This window comes from Astyanax mexicanus, chromosome 16, assembly GCF_023375975.1.
Source record: "Astyanax mexicanus isolate ESR-SI-001 chromosome 16, AstMex3_surface, whole genome shotgun sequence".
Lineage (NCBI taxonomy): Eukaryota > Metazoa > Chordata > Actinopteri > Characiformes > Acestrorhamphidae > Astyanax > Astyanax mexicanus.
Genome location: NC_064423.1, coordinates 38,727,204 through 38,745,396, shown reverse-complemented (window position 1 = coordinate 38,745,396; position 18,193 = coordinate 38,727,204). Strand labels below are relative to the sequence as shown.

Below are 18,193 nucleotides of genomic sequence, written 5' to 3'. Positions count from 1 at the left end.
ATCATGATTTGTCAGTGTAAACATAGCCTAAGGAAAATAAAATCGAATTTGGCAGTCTAAACATAGTCAACAAAATTGATTTGCCAGTCTAAACGTAACCAAAAAATGGATTTGGCGGTGTAATCCGAAGCGGTGAATTCGAATGTAGCAAAAAAATTGGATTTGGAATTTGGCAGTCGAAACATAGCTATAAATAAATAAATGAATGAATAAATAAATTAATAATCAGATATGACAATCTAAATATACCCTAAGGCAAAAAAAATCGGATTGGGCAGTCCAAACATAAAAAATAAAAAAAAATCAGATTTGACAGTCTAAATATAGTCTAAGAAAAAAAATAATTTAACATAATTAATAATAAAAAAAAGCATCTAACATAGCCACAAAATTGGATTTAAACAGTCTAAAAAGGCATACGGCAAGAAAATTGGATTTGGCAGTCCAAACATACCAAAAAAAAATCTAATTTGACAATCTAAATATAGCTTATGGCCAAAAAAAAAAGGATTTAGCAATCTAAACACAGCAAACAAAACAAAAAAAAAAACAGATTTGACAGTCTAAATGTAGTCTAAGGCAAGAAAATCTGATTTAGTAATGTAAACATAGCCGAAAAATCTGATTTGGCAATCCAAACATAGCCTAAAAAACAAACAAAACAAATTTGGATTTGGCAAATTAGCCTAAAGCAAAATAACTGGATTTGAGTCGCTTCTACTTGGTAATGTGAACAGAGCCTTTGGTTCACTAATATGTATGTAGTTCCTTCAGATATATTTGTGTATTAAAAACTCCCCTGATAAACTGTACCCAATATAATGAAACTGAAAGTTGGTGAAACTGATTTACCGTGTCGTAGTTCGGCCAGTTGTCAGACTGGGCCTCGCAGAAGCCGCTGTTAGTGCCGTTGTCTCCGGGGACGGAGGTGTTGCGGCAGGAGCAGGGATACAGCATCTGTGAGCTGTTCACAATCACAGGGTTACGCATCCAGTCCTCAGGACCGGTCCAGCCACAGCATCTCATCTGTGGAAACACAGGAGAAACACAGAACCTGAGAACAACAAACTTATACAACATCAACCAGTTCAGTTCAGAATCAGATATTGATTGATTGATTAATTAATGTCTGCTTGATTGAATCTGTTTTTTGACTTGAAATAATCCTCTCTGTCTGCAATGACTGATCATCTTTAATGACCAATTATTTGTTTATGTTTTTAATTATGTTATACACAATTTCCCCACATAATTCATAACCTGAATGTTTTTTTTATCTTTGGTATTTATTTTGTACTAATATTTATGTATTATCTTAAGTTTACAGTGTGGTGTTATTACTTCTATTCAATTCAATTCAATTTTATTTATATAGCGCTTTTTACAACAAAGGTTGTCACAAAGCCGCTTTACAGGAAAAACAGGTCCACGCCTCTTACTGATGTAAAGGCTGTGAAATCTTCCTCCATATATGGTGCCAGCATGCAAAATTGCATGCTTTAGTAATATAAAATTTAAATGCTCTTTTAAATCAAAATTAGAACGAATAATGTTCTGTTGGTGATTTAGGATAATTAGGAAATACTGAGAGAAATATGAAATTCTCTGAATTCTTTGAAAATCTCACACCATTGCAACTCTATTTTGGACACAATGAAGAAGAAACTTAAAGGAGAAATCTGGTGTAAAATGATCTTACGCAATAATATCACCAAGATTTTTGAATATCGTGAACAATGATCACCCACTCCTAACTGTCACATCAGGGTACTACTTTTTTTTTTTTTTTTTTTTTTTTGCAAAAGAAAAATTCACACTGTTCTCATTTCCCATTATATATCTATTAGAGACAGATTATATCTGTCCTGTATCATTTATTTAACTTTAATCCTGGATATATGGAGATATTTGGAGTCCATTATTATTATTATTATTATCAGGACATTCTGGATCATTGACTTCTGTTACAAATCTGATAACATTCTTGTATTTTTTAATATCTCAGTTAGGGGTGTGCCATATCATATCCTATGCAATAATAAAGTGCTCTATGCCCCCTATCACTAGCAATGTAAGCCTGTATTGTATTTGTGAATGCAGAGGATAAATGCAAACAAAAGTTTGTAGTTGTTATCAGGTTTTACAAGTATGTATTGCTGCAGACTGGAGCACCTCCAAAGAGGAGGCTTACCTCCAAGTGGGAAGTCCACCAACAGTATACGGCTCGAGACTGGGAGCGCGTTTGTGCGCGAGACCTCTCTCACCACGGCTCCGGCGAATGTCATAAAAAAAGTCTTCCGTGATTATTATTAATACTATTATTCTATTACATCAAATTTAATGTTATATATAATGTACATTATCACATTATGTTATATTATATTATATTATATAAAAGTCTACATCGTAAGGCAGGGAGACCTCACTCAACACAGCTCCATTTCTCTGCCGAATGCCACAAAAAAAGTCCTCCATGATTAAAAGTTCATGGATGTCAATAAATATATTAGTCAACAATTAATGATTATTTATATTTCTTAAATGTCAATATAATAAAATACATGTAGTGTGTATGTATTTATAATATTATTGGCTATGAATAAACAACTGCCTTATTTAGATCTTTACTATTTTATCATTTGAAAAATTCACAGCATGGCAAATGTTTAAAGTTTCAAATAAATAAAATGTGGTTGCAATGTGCACAACATGCTTTTAGACTCTTAGAAAATGCATTTTAAAATAAACGAAATAGATGAATTAATTAACCTTTGGGGTTATTTACAAGCACAAAACATCGTGAAAAATACCATAACGCGCAACACCAAGCACCATCCTACTTGGATGTAGGCTCCGCCTGTTTAGAGGTATGTTCCTCCCCTTTGGAGGTGCTCGAGGCTGCACCTATACCCTTCTCACTAAAGGACACATTTTTCTGGACAAGCTGGAAGATACAGGATCCTAGCACATGATGTCATCCTCTAAAAAACAAACTGAACTAAAGTGTTTTTTTTTTTTTTTTTAAGAGCCAAACAAATGATCCATTTCTGTAATACTGCCAATTTGTAGATTCACAGTGCTATGCAGACGGCAGCAGGTCTCTAACGACCTAAATACTACAGAAACACAAATACAACTCTGGCTATGCAGTTTTATGAAGTTCCGAAGAGTTATATTGTGCATTGCCAGTGAGTAGAGCATCAACATGTATTTAAAGATGCTACATATTGTTGGTTTAAGATGATCCCTTCATTGTCTTTCACAAATACTGAAGAAAAAAATATATATATACGACAATATATAATGATCCAACGTACTATACATCCTACATAACCTCGATTAACTCCATTTAAAGTTACAGTACGATATATTATAACCACTGTTAGACTGAAACTCTCTCACAATCAACACAAACTCATACTTCAACATTCCATAAGAATAAGCTCACGTAATAACAGTGTGGTTTTCACAGTGATTCTCAGTAACTGACACCCGCAGTGAGCTGAAGGCGATCAGAGCGATCTGCACGTCCGTTTTCTATACTCACATTCCTCTGGATGTAGTCCCAGGCCTGCTCTGCGGTCTTGTTCTGACCGTTGTAGTTCTCCAGAAGTTTGGTCACGATGTTGGATGTCTCCGTCCTCAGCTAAATAAATCGAAAGAAAAACACAAAAAGGTGATTAAAGAACATTACAGTAAATAAATACCTGAATTACCTCACCTTCAAACCATCCAGACACTGCAACATTCCTGCATTTACATAAACAAATCAAAGAGATTTTCACATGATTTATGTTCACTGTCTCACGTTTGTCCTGTTTCATTTATTTACAGTCTGTCTTTGTGTTTTTCTGTCTGTCTGACTTGGTTGTACTGTTCTTGTCTGTGCCCTTTCCTTCTCATTTGTTACCCAGCCCTCTAGTTATCTACTCCAGGTGTTTCTTATCTGTTTCAGTGTTCTTCGTCTGGTCTTGTGCTTCTATACATCAGTGCATGGTGGTTCTCAGTTTATTTACATTTTCTTTAATTCAAGGCCTTCCTTTACTATGCTCACAATGTGCCAAACAGCCCTGCAAAAAAAACAAACAGGTGTTGCTCTCACCTGTTGCTCCCTAAGGAACGTAATAAACGGGTCTCGAGATTAAGGCACTGTTTTCCAAAAAAACATTTAAGAATATACAAAAATATAAATAATATATAAATAATACAAACATTTATATATTATAGAAGAATCTAAATTTTATTTGACTTTTTTCATTTCCTTTTTTAGCTGATACATATATTTGATTAGTTAGTAAGCAAAATAAACTACCTGCACTTTCAAAGTTCTCAGTTTCTCGTTTTAAATATCTTCTACTAAAGAAGTGTGGAGCTACTTTTGTGGAGTTTCTTAATGGTGTAAAAATAGTGACTTCTTTGCATGGGTAACTCTATGCCCCTAACACTAGCATTGTAAGCCTGCATTGTAATTGGGAATATTAAGTATAAATGGAGATGGGATATTCAACAAAAGTTTGTAATCTTTATCAGTAGATATATATATATATAGTTTCACTACAACCCAAGTCCATTTCACACCGGATTTCTCCTTTAAAACAGCATTATGCCTCTTGCCCTCAAAGCTGCCACTAAAGGACACATTTTTCTGGACAAGCTGGGAGATACAGACTAATCAATGGCAAGGAAAGAAGCATTTGGACTAGGGTGGTAAAGTAAAGGCTGCACAACTCTTATATTATTTTAAATTCATATTAAACAGCTGTTTTTTTTTGTTTGTTTGTTTGTTTTTTAGGAGCCAAACAAATGACCCATTTCTGTAAAGTTTGTAATTTTACATGTCCAGTCTCTTAGGGGCGTAAATGTAAATTTCATTTCTCTAATAGGCTTTTCATTTCTTTTTTAGCTGATACATTTATTTGTTTAGTTTCAAAATAGTTGATCATTTCAATAAGATTTTATTTTTGAGTAATCAGTTTAGAGTATTTTTGTATATTATTAATATATATATATATATATATATAAAACAATGCATAATTTTTTAGCAAGGGGTACAGATAGAGGGATCTATTTAGCAGCGCTGTCTGGTGCATTGTGAGCAAGAAACTCAAAACCATTTGGACTATCCCTCTTTTTAATTATTGTAAAAAAAAAACATATTTCCTTAAGAATTACAGAAGAACGGACATTAATCAGAGATGGGGAGTTTGTCTAGCTTCTATAACAGAACGATAAAGGAAAGAATAAAAACATCAGACTTGGCGTAAAGGTTCCACTATGTTAAAAAAAAAAAATCTGGGTTAGGTTTTTTTTTTCTTCCGTAAAAATCGTACTTGGTCTGAAAAGGATTGAAAATGTGAACATGAGAGAAAACAAGCGTTTATATTGGAAAACTGTTGGAAAACTTTCTGAAAGCCAGCTCTCCTGCTCCTGATCTACAGCTATGTTGGTCCTCTCTCCACTTGGCAGAGAAAAGATCTACTTTTCAATCCAAGTTTTTATTTCTTTTTTTCTTCAGCGGTTTAATGATGGAGGGATAATATCTGTGTCTCCGAGCTGAATTCCTGCTTTTCTGCGTATCCTGATCAGATGTTTCCCTTCAGCTCTTCAGGGAGCAGAAATCTGGCGGATAGCTCACTAACCCAGTTTTTGAGCTTGTGTATATATAATGTGTGTGTGTGTGTGTGTGTGTGTGTGTGTGTGTGTGTGTGTATAAAGTACCTGACCTTCCTGAGACCTGACTGAATTCTACTACTGTCAGTACCACGAATAATAAATCGTACAGCAGAGTCATTATCAGAATACTGTACCTTTTACCCCTCAAATCCAGCTCACCAGCTCTATTCTTACCAGTTTCAGTCCCTTTCAGAATGAGCCTTTTAAGGGCTCTGTCACTTTTATGCAAATGAGCTGTTGCTGGCCACGCCCTATGTTTACTGAGCAGTGGAAGCAGAGTAGCTGAACTCTCATATCGGCTGACTTGCCATAGACAGTTGGTACAGATCCCTCCCTCAAACAAAGTCTGCTGGCTAATCCTACTGTGTACTGTCTGAGGTTCTTAACCAAAATGACCAAAGTTTCTTCAACTGATCGAGTGGGTGGAGCTCTGGTGGAGATTGATAGGAGCCAGGGTGTTCTTTTGTATTGTTTTTAAATATAATTTTAATTTATATTGTTGTTTCCCGACACTTCTGTATTCAAATGTCCCCAGTGTGGAATTAATAAAGTATTATCTTATTTTAAATCTAGATATATTTTGAATGGTGTTGTTTTAAAAGACATATCAGAAATACAGAAAACCTGAAAAAAGGGCTTATTAGTTTTCTGATTTTACATGTTTTGCTTTTTGTAACAAAAATTATTCAAAATGTTTCCATTTTTAAATTTTCCCTGAATTTCAGATCCTAATGAGCAGTAGAAAATTGGGAAAACTATTTTCTTCTTGATGATGCCAAATAGGGAAAAAATAGATAAAGTTTTATGCACAATTTTTTGTGAACTCACATAGAATACACTGACTATAGTTGTTTAAATTTCATACAGCCACTGTGTAACAGTACATTTATATAATATAAAATTTACTCTGAATTCAGAAATCAGTATTTGGTGGAATAATCCTGGTTTTTAATCATTTTTTCTGCATCTTGGCATCATGTTCTCCTCCACCAGTCTTACACACTGCTTTTGGATAACTTTATGCTGCTTTACTCCTGGTGCAAAAATTCAAGCAGTTCAGTTTGGTGGTTTGATGGCTTGTGATCATCCATCTTCCTCTTGATTATATTCCAGAGGTTTTCAATTTGGTAAAATCAAAGAAACTCAAAAATTTTAAGTGCTCTCTTATTTTTTCTAGAGCTATATATATATATATATATATTTCTTTTTTTTTTCTCTCTTTAAGTTTTAACTCAATGGTCAGTCTCCCACTGCTGTGTGATGAAGACCCTGGTGTAATGATCTGGACGTACAATAGGAGGCAGTGTGCTCTCTGAGTTCTGAGTAAGTCTGGGACACTCCGGGACTTTTCTATTATTCCAGAAACTTAAACAAAATCCCCAACAGTGAATCTGTAACACTGGAAAATCCCTCAGTGTGACGCTGTAGCTTCTCCAGCTGAGACAGATGCTGACCATCTGTACTTTTCTGATACATCCCTCTGAGACCTGACCGTTCATTACTTAACACTGTACAACCCTGCTGAAATATCTAAACTAGTGTTTAAAATACTTCTGTAGAAGTTGAAAAAGAATCAACTCAAGCTTTTAACTCTTTAAGTAAAAGTGTTTTAAAAAGTACTGGTTTTAAAACTACTTTTTTAAAAGCCATAATGAATAAAATGTTCTGTGAAAATGTTAATGTTGATAAATGATTGTATGTGGGATGCACTAGGCTCCTCCCTAGTGTTTCAGCTGCATATATGCCCATTAAAATGTATTTTATTTAGTAGAATGTAAATATATTAAAGATATTAAGCTTTAGTTGAGACGTTTGGAGAGCTGGAGTTCTCTTGAGTCTCTGCACAGATCATCTTCATACTAGGCTACATATGTCTGCTATGTTCTTGCTGGAGAAACCAATAGGGAGTCGGAATGGTATATGTTTATACTTCTCTTCATCCAATCACAATCAGATTCTCTATACTATAATCTGGATGGAGAGATTTATCTGGATAGGGGTTTTATTAAATGATGAGAAGCCGGAATAAATTAAAACGAGCTGAAATGAAATAGGAGTAACCAGGCTGTTTTTATTAAAATGTAAGGAGTAGAAAGATCAGATAATTGTGTAAAAATGTAAAAAAAATTACTCCAGTAAAGTATAGATAACCTAAATTTCTACTTAAGCAAGATGACGAAGTATTTGTACTGTAAGTCTGGGACCTACAAATCCATAAAGCACCATTCATACCAACTAATTGAATCGCACAGTCCAGTCAAATCAACATCCAGTCAAAACAGAGCTCAGGAACTTTCTTTTTGATAATGCCAGACATTGAAGAATTTATATTTTATGGCAATAAGCCTTGCAGATATTAGGAATATCTATTATTATGTTGCCTATAATATATTTTTTCTTCAAAATAAGATTCTTAACATTAGTTCTGAAAGATTTCAGATATTTACAGTAGGGGTGTACCGGTACGTGTATTATTTACGAAGTGTCACGGTTCGGTTCGCACAAACGCACGCAGAATACATGGTACAGACAGTCTATAAGAGACTTGTGGAACCAGTGAACTTAACCCGGAAAGTGTAGCTGTAGCACTGTTGCTATTAGCAACTCGCTACTAACCTAGCCCATAGCCTGCGCTGAGAAGTTTAACTCTTACAGGAAGCTGGAGCAGACAATCAGAAAGAGCAGAAACACAGATCATTCAAACTGTCCACAACCGCCACTGCGCTGCCATAGGAAATGAATGGTCACCAGTGTGAACGCAGGGTTAGGCGCTCGTACTGTCTCTCTTTCTCTTTCTCTCTCTCTGTCTCTCTCCCTATCTTTTGCTCGTGCTGTCTGTCTGTCACTCTCTCTTTCGCTCGCGCTGTCTGACTGTCTGCCTCTCTCTCTTTTTCTCTGTCTGTATCTGTCTCTCTCTGTCCCTCTCTTTCGCTCGCGCCGTCTGTCTATCTCTCTCTCTCCCTCCTTCCCTCTCTTTCGCTCGTGCATTTATCTGTCTGTCTCTTCCCCCTTTCTTCCGCTCATGCTATTCATCTGTCTGTCTCTCTCTCCCTCTCTTCCGCTCACGCCATCTATCTGCCTGTCTGTCTCTCTCTCTCTCCCTCTCTTTCGCTTGCGCTGCCGTCAGTCTCTCTCTGTCTATCGCACGCTGTCGTTTTGTCTCTCTCTGTCTCCCTCTCTCCTGCTTGTGCCATCTGTCTGTCTCTCTCTCTCCCTCTCTTTCGCTCGAGCCGTCCGTCTGTCTCTCTCTCTCGCGCTGTCTTTTTGTCTCCTGCTCTCTCTTTTGCTTGTGCCATCTGTTTGTCTGTCTCTCTCTTGTGCTGTCTGTCTGTCTCTCTCTCCCCCTCTCTTTCGCTCACATAGTCTGGCAGACATTACCCACACTACACTATTATTACTGTCCCCTCACAATAATACTGGGAAATTCCAGCATAAAAAAATTAATCATCCACACTAATATTAATTCATTTTAACAAACTAATGCTGTTATTTCTTTAAAAGAACTCACACAATGATCCAGAAATGTTTAGGAAACAATATTTGTAGTTTACGCAGATAAAGTAATGCTGTTGATGACAGTAGAAGAGAACCCTGGTTTCAAGCTTTTAATAAAAGTCCTGTTAGCTAGATTAATTTTAAGTTTCCTTACAATACTACATTAGCTACAAAAAATACATTAATTAAATATTAAACTATTTCTGCATCCTTTTCCTTTATGATAAGTCTATTTTTTGAGGTATTCTAAGATTAGTCATAAAATATGCTATATGATAACAGTATGGGGTCATAACTCACCAGGTTACGCTGGAAATAGATGAGAACAGCTGCAGCAACCTGAGCGATGAGGATGAGGAGCAGGCAAGTGAAGTACTGTAAAAACAACACACAATAGCTTTAGCGCACAGACACATACATAAAAACACATACAAACACATTGGGTCCTATTTTAGCAATCTATAGTGCCGTATAGCTTGATTTAAGGCATTTCAGACATTTCAAGTCCATCTTGCGAAGCTCAAAATGCGCAAAAGGCATGTACTAATTATTTTAATTTATCATGAGTGTGTTTAATTTTGGGCATAATGTGAAATAAACCAATCAGTGTGTCACTTGCGCATTATTCCCTTTTTGGCTGATTGCTATTTTAACAGCGCAGCTACCTTGACGTGTCCAATGCTTCTCAGCAGAGGAAACAGCTTATTTATGGGAACACCAGGAATTCACCGATGCAACATGCCTTAGTAAGATGTAAAATAGGGTCCTTGGACACACACACAATACACACACATACATCTATCTGTAGAGAGATTCTGAAACTGAAAGTCTCAGTGGTAAGTGATCTCCCGAGCTTTACGGGTGAAGAAATGACTCATGGGTACTCTCCGTTAGCGTGATAAGCTGGAAGCTCGCATCTCTATATTAAAAGCTGATAAACTGAAAGTGGAACTGATCTTTCTTTCTTTCTTTCCTTTCTGAAAGCGTTCCTATTAGCAACCCGACCCCAGTCCGTGTTAAACACACTGCAGCACAGAGTGAAAATAGCACCAGCAACAGCTTTTCATTTCTGTGTTCCGTCACCAACATTTTTGTCGGATGATATATTGTAATAAGAGAGCACTTAAAAATGATCACAAACCATCAAACCACCAAACTGAACTGCTTGAATTTTTGCACCAGGAGTAAAGCAGCATAAAGTTATCCAAAAGCAGTGTGTAAGACTGGTGGAGGAGAACATGATGCCAAGATGCATGAAAACTGTGATTAAAACCAGGGTTATTCCACCAAATATTGATTTCTGAACTCTTAAAACTTTATGTATATGAACTTGTTTTTTTATTTGCATTATTTGAGATTTATCTGAAAGCTCTGCATCTTTTTTGTTATTTCAGCCGATCAGAGGTGAGTTATCAGCCTGTAGCCTGCTTTTAACCCTGGCTAGCACTGCTGGAGCAGCATTAGCATTACCCAATAACCGCGCTAAGTGCTAGCTCTTTTGCGATTTAGAGGTCAGTATTAAAAGTAAATGCTTTTTAAGAATTACAGTTTTGTTTAGCTTAATTTTATTAACTTTTTATTAACTGGTGCACCTTATAGTAAGAAATACAGTAATTAATACAGTAAGTTTTTACTCTTGTGAGCTGGTATGCTTTCTTGTTATGAACAGATGGGACATGGACTGGAAAAGGCTGAGGACCTTTATTCTAAAATAATATAAAAGTAAATATGTTTTAATAATTCTGCTTCTTACCAGGCCGAGCAGACAGCGGACCTCATAGATGGCTCCCAGACAGCCCACGAAGCCCATAAGCATGGAGAAGGACCCCACACCAATCAGAATATAGGAGCCCACCTTTAGTGCCTTGGATGAGTCTTCTGTAAACACAGAAATACAGTGAGTGGCATTTAGTAACTTTCATACTTTATACCGCAGGAAGAATGATTATAAGAGAAGGAAAACTGCAGTGTAAGTCGTTTTCTGCACGTTTGCTTTTATAAAGTGATTTATAAGAGTTTCTAAAGTTTGAAGGGAGCGCTTTGCCCAGAAAAAACTAAATCCACACATCAAATTCCCAAAAGATCAGCGTCAAGTTCTTGGCAACAAGGCCACAGAATTTCCTGCTCAGTATCGCTTTTCCTTTTTTACACCTAGCAAAAACAGCTGCAGTAAAATAATATAATTCAAACTGATAAAGAAATAGTATAAACAGGATCAGATGATCTTAAAAAGAGAGAGCACTTAAAAAATTATGAGTTTCTTTGATTTTACCAAGCTATCAAACCAAACTGAACTGCTTGAATTTTTGCACCAGGAGTAAAGCAGCATAAAGTTATCCAAAAGCAGTGTGTAAGACTGGTGGAGGATAACATGCTGCCAAAAAGCTGTGATTAAAAATCAGGGTTATTCAACCAAATATTGATTTCTGAACTCTTAAAACTTTATGAATATGAACTTGATTTCTTTGCATTATTTGAGGTCTGCATCTTTTTTGTTAATTCAGCCATTTCTTATTTTCTGTAAAAAAAAATGCTCTAAATGACGATATTTTATTTGGAATTTGGGAGAAATGTAGTCTGTAGTTTGAAGAATAAAACAAGAATGTTCATTTTACTCAAATATATACCTATAAATAGCAAAATCAGAGAAAATTTAAAAACTATATAACCTTACATTCAGTTAAAAAAAGTGTCAAAATCAAATAAAATTCTGCAAAAAAGAAAAATGTGTTTGTTGTTCGGCCAATTATTTAGTGAGGTTCCTAACCAAGATCATTTCCTTTATTTTCCCCCCATATTGTAAATGAATACTGAAGTCATAAAGACTTTGAAGGAACACATAAGGAATCATGTAGTAACTTAAAAGTGTTAAACAAACTAAAATATTCTAAAGCTGGTAACTCTGGTGAACTTATCCTGTGCAACAAAGGAAACTCTTGCTCTTCCTTTCCAGGGGCAGTCCTGATGAGTGCCAGTTTCTTCATCATAGTGTTTTTGATGGTCTTTGTTGGGACTGCACTTGAGGATACAACATTTCAAAGTTCTTGATATTGTCTTTCAGATTGACTGACCTTCATTTTTTAAAGTCATTTATTTACTTTTCTTTACTTAGTTCTTCTCATAATCTGGATTAGAACATTATTTAAATAGAGCTATTCACTGTATACCTGTAACTCTACCTCTGCACTACTTTACTTTAACTGATGCTCTCAAACACTTTATTAAGAGACAAGAAATTCAAGTAATTAACTCTTGAGTTCAGCACAGCTGTTAACTGAAAGCCTGAATTCCAGGTGACTCTACCTCATAAAACTGACTGAGACAATCGAGCCAAGATGTTCAAAGCTGTGATATAAAGCAAATTAATGATAAAACCATAGTTTGGATAACTTTTTAAGTATTGTTCTCTGTTTTAGGTTCAGAATTCTGGGTTTTTGGATAATGAGTGTACAACTGAAGCCAAAGCCAGAGTCTCTGCTCTCTAGAAGAGTGCCAGCAATCATGTCTGTCTTAGTCATGCTTGGCCAAGGAGGATGCCGTCTGGACGCCATGCAGTGTCTCTTTAGACACAGATTAAGAGTCCTGCACCAAATCACACTCTCAGCAGGGAATCACCCTTAACCCTTAGAACTCTAGGCTGTTTTGATGTGTTTATTCTCAGTTTTTGATTTCAGTTCCTCTTTCAGGTCTTATAACACAGTAATTATATCAGACAGACACATGCCCTGATCTCTTTTACTCCAGAAGACACATGGCTGCTCAAAAATATCATCATTTCAAATAAAGTAAAAGGAAGCAGAATTGTTATATTTTCCTGGAACTGATCATGTTTTGCTCAAAATTTTACTAAGCACCTTTATTTATTTATTTTTTTTTACTTATTTTTGAATGTATAGACTTTAAATATATTCACACTTAAGATATATTTTCAAAAATGGTTAGACTAGCATAAGAATATTGATGATTTGAGTTCATTACATGACTTATTAATTATTACTTTAATAAAATACATGGAGAAACAGCATCAGGCGGACGTTTCGTTTTTTTTCCTTGATAATCAATAATCACACCTCTAGGATACATGGTGATCAGGGGTGTCCAAACTTTTTTTGTTGGGGGCCAGAAGGAGAAATATATTTGAAGTCACGGGCCACAGACTCTGTAATAAAACAAATAATGAAATATACCACTTTAAATAATACTTTTTTTCCTGATTATTTCATTTACACACCATTTTACTTGTCTTACTATCTTTATCTTTGACAGTGTTGTGTAAACTAAGATTTTTCAAATTGATGTTTCATTTCATGATGTCTCTTAATATTAAACTCCTTAATTACGGCAACTTTTAGACTCTTTGGCCCGTTTTTCTGCGCTAGAAATGCGCACCCTCTCCGGTTTTAGACTCTTTGTCCCGTTTTTCTGCACTAGAAATGCGCACTCTCTCCGCTTTTAGACTCTTTGGCCCGTTTTTCTGCGCTAGAAATGCGCACCCTCTCCGCTTTTAGACTCTTTGGCCCGTTTTTCTGCACTAGAAATGCGCACTCTCTCCGCTTTTAGACTCTTTGGCCCGTTTTTCTGCACTAGAAATGCGCACTCTCTCCACTTTTAGACTCTTTGGCCCGTTTCTGACACCTAGTGTTCAAACTTTGAATCTCACATAATAAAAACCTGCTTAACAGCGGGCAAACTTTCATTCTACTTCTAAAGTACTTCGCGGGCCGCTCCAAAAAAGGAAACGGGCCGCAAATGGCCCACGGGCCGTAGATTATTAAAAACCTGAAACTCAGAGCAGCCTATGCCTTTCAGTATTTTGAGTATCAGGACACACAAAGAAAACTATATACAAAAATCTAAACTTTTTAGTCTTAATAAATAAAAATGTGTTTAGTGAAAAATAACTACTTAGTAAAAGTGTGCAAATAAAATAAAAACGATATAAAGTAGTGCGCACACCATACATAGCTTTAGTTTGAGTTAAGCAGGTAGTTTCACACTTTTTTTTTCTGTGGACACTTTTGAGTCTGATATTTACTGATATTATTTGGTTTATTTGAAACATCATATAAATATGTTTGAAGCACTAAAGATAAATATTATATATTGGTTGGGGAAGGAGATTTTTTTTCACTTTTTTAGGTGTTTTTCTCAATGGGTTTCTTGTAGATTTAACTTTACCGCACTGAGATGTGATCACTATGGTTAGAAAGAGTAAGCTCCGCCCTTTCTAACCATATATGGATTATGTTTATGTGTGAAGGGATTTCTGAGTAATTAAGCTGAGAACACAAGGTGCGATTTTGGATTTTGGATTTTTAAGGGTTAATAAAACCTTCTGAAACCTCCCAGTTGAGGCCTGATCTCAGCCTGAGAACTCTGAGACGCTGTGTGAGAAGCTCAAATGAGTTTGGCAGACGTTTCGCAGGACGTCCATCACAGCTGTGAGGACCTGGCGCGGTGCTGAAGGTGGTGGGCTCGCTCGGACAGGAACTCTATGGTTTTCTGAGTGGAGAGTTCAGAGACCAGAACATTCCCAGAGTGAGTTCTGGCCCCGCTCCAGAAGGGCCCACACATCCTGGCGCCAGTCCAGACCGAGGGCCCTCCGTCCCGGTCATACAAACAAGCCGACAACAGTGTGGCGGCTCCCCGGCAAGAACAACATCGCCACAGGCAGCCCGGCCGAACAATAGCACAGTGTACAGTAGCCCCGCGGACTGCGGCCCACGCCAGACACAATGCCTCATCAGTAGCTGTGATGTAATCAGCAGTACCAGCCTAAGGTGCGTCTGCTATCTCATTCTCCAGCAGAATTTTTTTTTTTTTGTTGATTGTGGCTTACAACCAATGAAAACCTAACAATCAATCATTGTCTCAGAAAATTAGAATATTATATATAAGACCAATTGGTACTTTTGGCAGTGTGTCCTACTTTTCCAGTCCTGCTGGAAAATGAAATCCGCATCTCCATAAAAGTTGTCAGTAGCAGAGGGAAGCTGTAAGACATGAAGTGCTGTAAGATTTTGTGGGAAAACAAAACTGCACTGACTTTAGACTTGATAATAAAACACAGTGGATCAACAGCAGCAGATGACAGACATGTCTCTCTAAAACATTGTGTAGCGTCTACTCACTCTCTCTTTATTTAAACATTTTCATAAAATAATAATGATATGTGCACACATTTACTTACAATTGTACTAAGACTGTGCCAACATATTTTTAAAATTAGTGTCTTTAAAAATTGTCTAATAAAATACTAAAATCTATAGCAGAAATTTTACTTTTGAGGAGACCAGCAATATGCACAACTGACTGCTATATGAATGGGAATTTTTTATTTATGCAAAAAGTTTATCCAGGTGCGGATACGACTCAGCATGTTAATGGAGATGCCTCTCATTCGATAAGGAGATCTGCGCAGGCGCAGTAGCCAGAACAATGTGAAAAAGCATGTTTTTCGTGCATATTTTAGACAAATTTTACAATCTATCAATGAGACTTCTGTCAGATTTTATCAGTGATTCAAAATATTATGTTATTAAAACAGTAATCTGACCTACAGTTTACAGTATTTTGGTCTTTAACCATTTGTAGAGATAGAAGGTTCACTTGCATGACTGCTAAGCCACGTTGCAAAGTTGACTTTACCGTCGCCTAGTGAACAGACTTGCCTATAAGAACATCAACTATATTCTTAATTACTGAAGCCCATTTTTCCACTTTAATATATATATACAGAGAGACTGCAACAAAAAAAAGTTCATATACTGAAGTTTATCCACCATAAAATCCAACAACAATGTCCAAATAAAAGCTAATTCTTATGAGGAGTCTCTCTCTTGAGGAAGCATTTTCCTCGCTGTGAGACTAACCACCAGACCCAGTTAAACCAGACCTCAGAGCTGTGGAGAGACCAGCTTTATTACAACATGAAAGCGAGGATCTCTGTTTGAATTAGGTTCTCCATGACTACTACTAGGGAAAAAGGCAACGCCAGAGTCAATAAAAGGGAAAAAGACAAAGTGGCTGAGTTGCTCTGTGTTCCTAATGTAAATGCAGATGCATCCAGATGTACACTGATATGCCAGAACAATGTCATGAGACAGGAACAGGTTTAGAGTCCCGTGACTTTTGCCATGTCACAAGGAAGCTAAAGACCTTTGCACTGACCTGCAGATTATAGCATGTTTCATCTGTTTCATCTTCAGAACCCTTCTAAAAAGGAATAAAACACCAGTAAATATTGGTTTTGCGTTTGAAAGACGGAACCCAGAAGGACTACAAGACAGATGCTGAGCTAATGCTAATTTTCTCCTGAACAGGTTAGCACTGAGCTTCAGCTACAGTAGTCTAACCTTCAGTAGGCATCTATTTTATCATAATTTCTGCATTTATATATGTTTGGGATAACATACTTAGCTTTGGCTAAAGGAGCCAATGGTGCATCAAGCTAGTTACCAGCTAACAGAGTTAACAATACTCTTTTTTTCCTGGTTGTTTTTATCCTTTTGGAATAAAAGAAATACATATACTTCATAAGATGTCTGGGATCTTGCATTTATTTCTATCTGACATGGCAAAGTCATGGGACAGGAACTAGCTCCCTGTCACTTGCAAGGAAAAGTTGCAAGAAAATCAAGCCTACAATTATTACCATACCACAACCTGTTATTTTCCTTTTCCTATTTCCTCAACCCCGGGTTGCCAGGCATGGAACACAATAGCAGTTGAACACAACATGCTGCAGCCTCAGAACTCTTCTAAAATGCCCTTCTAAATAAACCCTTCTTAATGAGCAGAGACGGAGTAAAACACAACTAAATATTAGTAATTCATTTGATAAACGGATCCCAGAAGGGCTACAAGACAGATGCTAAGCTAAAGCTACTTTTCTCCTGAACAGGTTAGCACTGAGCTTCAGCTACAGTAAGCTTACCTTGATTAGTGTTTTTAGGTTCTGAAAGTATATTGTGTATCACAATAAGAAATAAATCATATTGCCCAACCCATATATATACGTATACAATGTGAACGCAGTAAATGCTCCAGTGCCCTCCCACCCGGCTGCAGGGCTGCAGTGTCTGGCTGCAGAGCGGAAACGTGGAAATCCTGTGGGGATCATCAGGCTGGGGGAAGCTGCTGCTGCCGGGATTAGAGGAACAATGGCGTTCTGAAAACTCGCTCTTTATTTTAACGATGGGGCGAGGGGAGCGCCACCGGCGGTGGGCGACTGGGAGTCCCAGTAAACGACCTGCACGAACCCCACCGGCTGCAGGAATGTGTGTGTCGGGGGAAATATACCACACACGGCTGGAGAAACCAGAGCCACCAACACGTGCACCATGAGGCCCTCAACCTGACATCATTACATCAACCTGAGCTGTGCTCCATTCAATCAGGGGTTCACACTCAGCACCATTCATGACCTGAACACAAACGACTCCCTAAAGACCAGAGCAGGACTTTCCATGATGCCCAAACTCCTGCATTTCTTTCAGTAAAGCCACAACATTTAAAAGATGTCCCATTCACCCTACAAACACATCTGAAGGCGTGCAACAATACATGGTTGACGCTAGGGGTGGGCGATATGGCTCTAAAATAATATCACGATATTTCAGGGTATTTTTGCGATAACGATATACTTGGCGATATAGGAAAACTAAAATAATTAATTCATTTCAGGAATATAGTATAATAGTATAACAGTATAATCATAATGTGGCAAAATAAATAATATAGCATAAAATAATATAATGCAGCAAATAATATTGCAGAATATTTAGTGCACGCATATAAACTGCAAAGTAAAACAATTATACAATAAATACACCTAAAGCTTCACAGTAAATAATAGACTACTTTTAAGACAGAACAGCCCTATTATCACGATACGGATTTTTAATATCATGATATTTCTGTCACGATACATTGTATACGATATAATATTGCCCACCCCTAGTCGCATTTTTCTTTAAATATTTCGCCACTACTGGGCACAAGTACCCTCCGTTCCCTCTTCTTC

At 36.8% G+C, this 18,193-nt stretch overlaps 1 protein-coding gene across 2 annotated transcripts in view; it reads right to left on the bottom strand.

Annotated features, from left to right (window-relative positions):
* Nucleotides 1-18,193, bottom strand: part of cd82a (CD82 molecule a) — a 59,779-nt gene that overhangs the window by 9,101 nt on the left and 32,485 nt on the right. For both annotated transcript variants that reach the window (XR_007424781.1, XM_022670095.2), the window contains exons 4-7: nucleotides 10,922-11,046; nucleotides 9,469-9,543; nucleotides 3,548-3,646; nucleotides 853-1,026 (exon numbers count right to left, since the gene is read on the bottom strand). Coding sequence is in view for 1 of the 2 variants with exons in the window: in XM_022670095.2 (XP_022525816.2) it covers nucleotides 853-1,026; nucleotides 3,548-3,646; nucleotides 9,469-9,543; nucleotides 10,922-11,046 (473 nt within the window). In the remaining variant the exon portion in view is untranslated. The remainder of the gene's footprint in view (nucleotides 1-852; nucleotides 1,027-3,547; nucleotides 3,647-9,468; nucleotides 9,544-10,921; nucleotides 11,047-18,193) is intronic.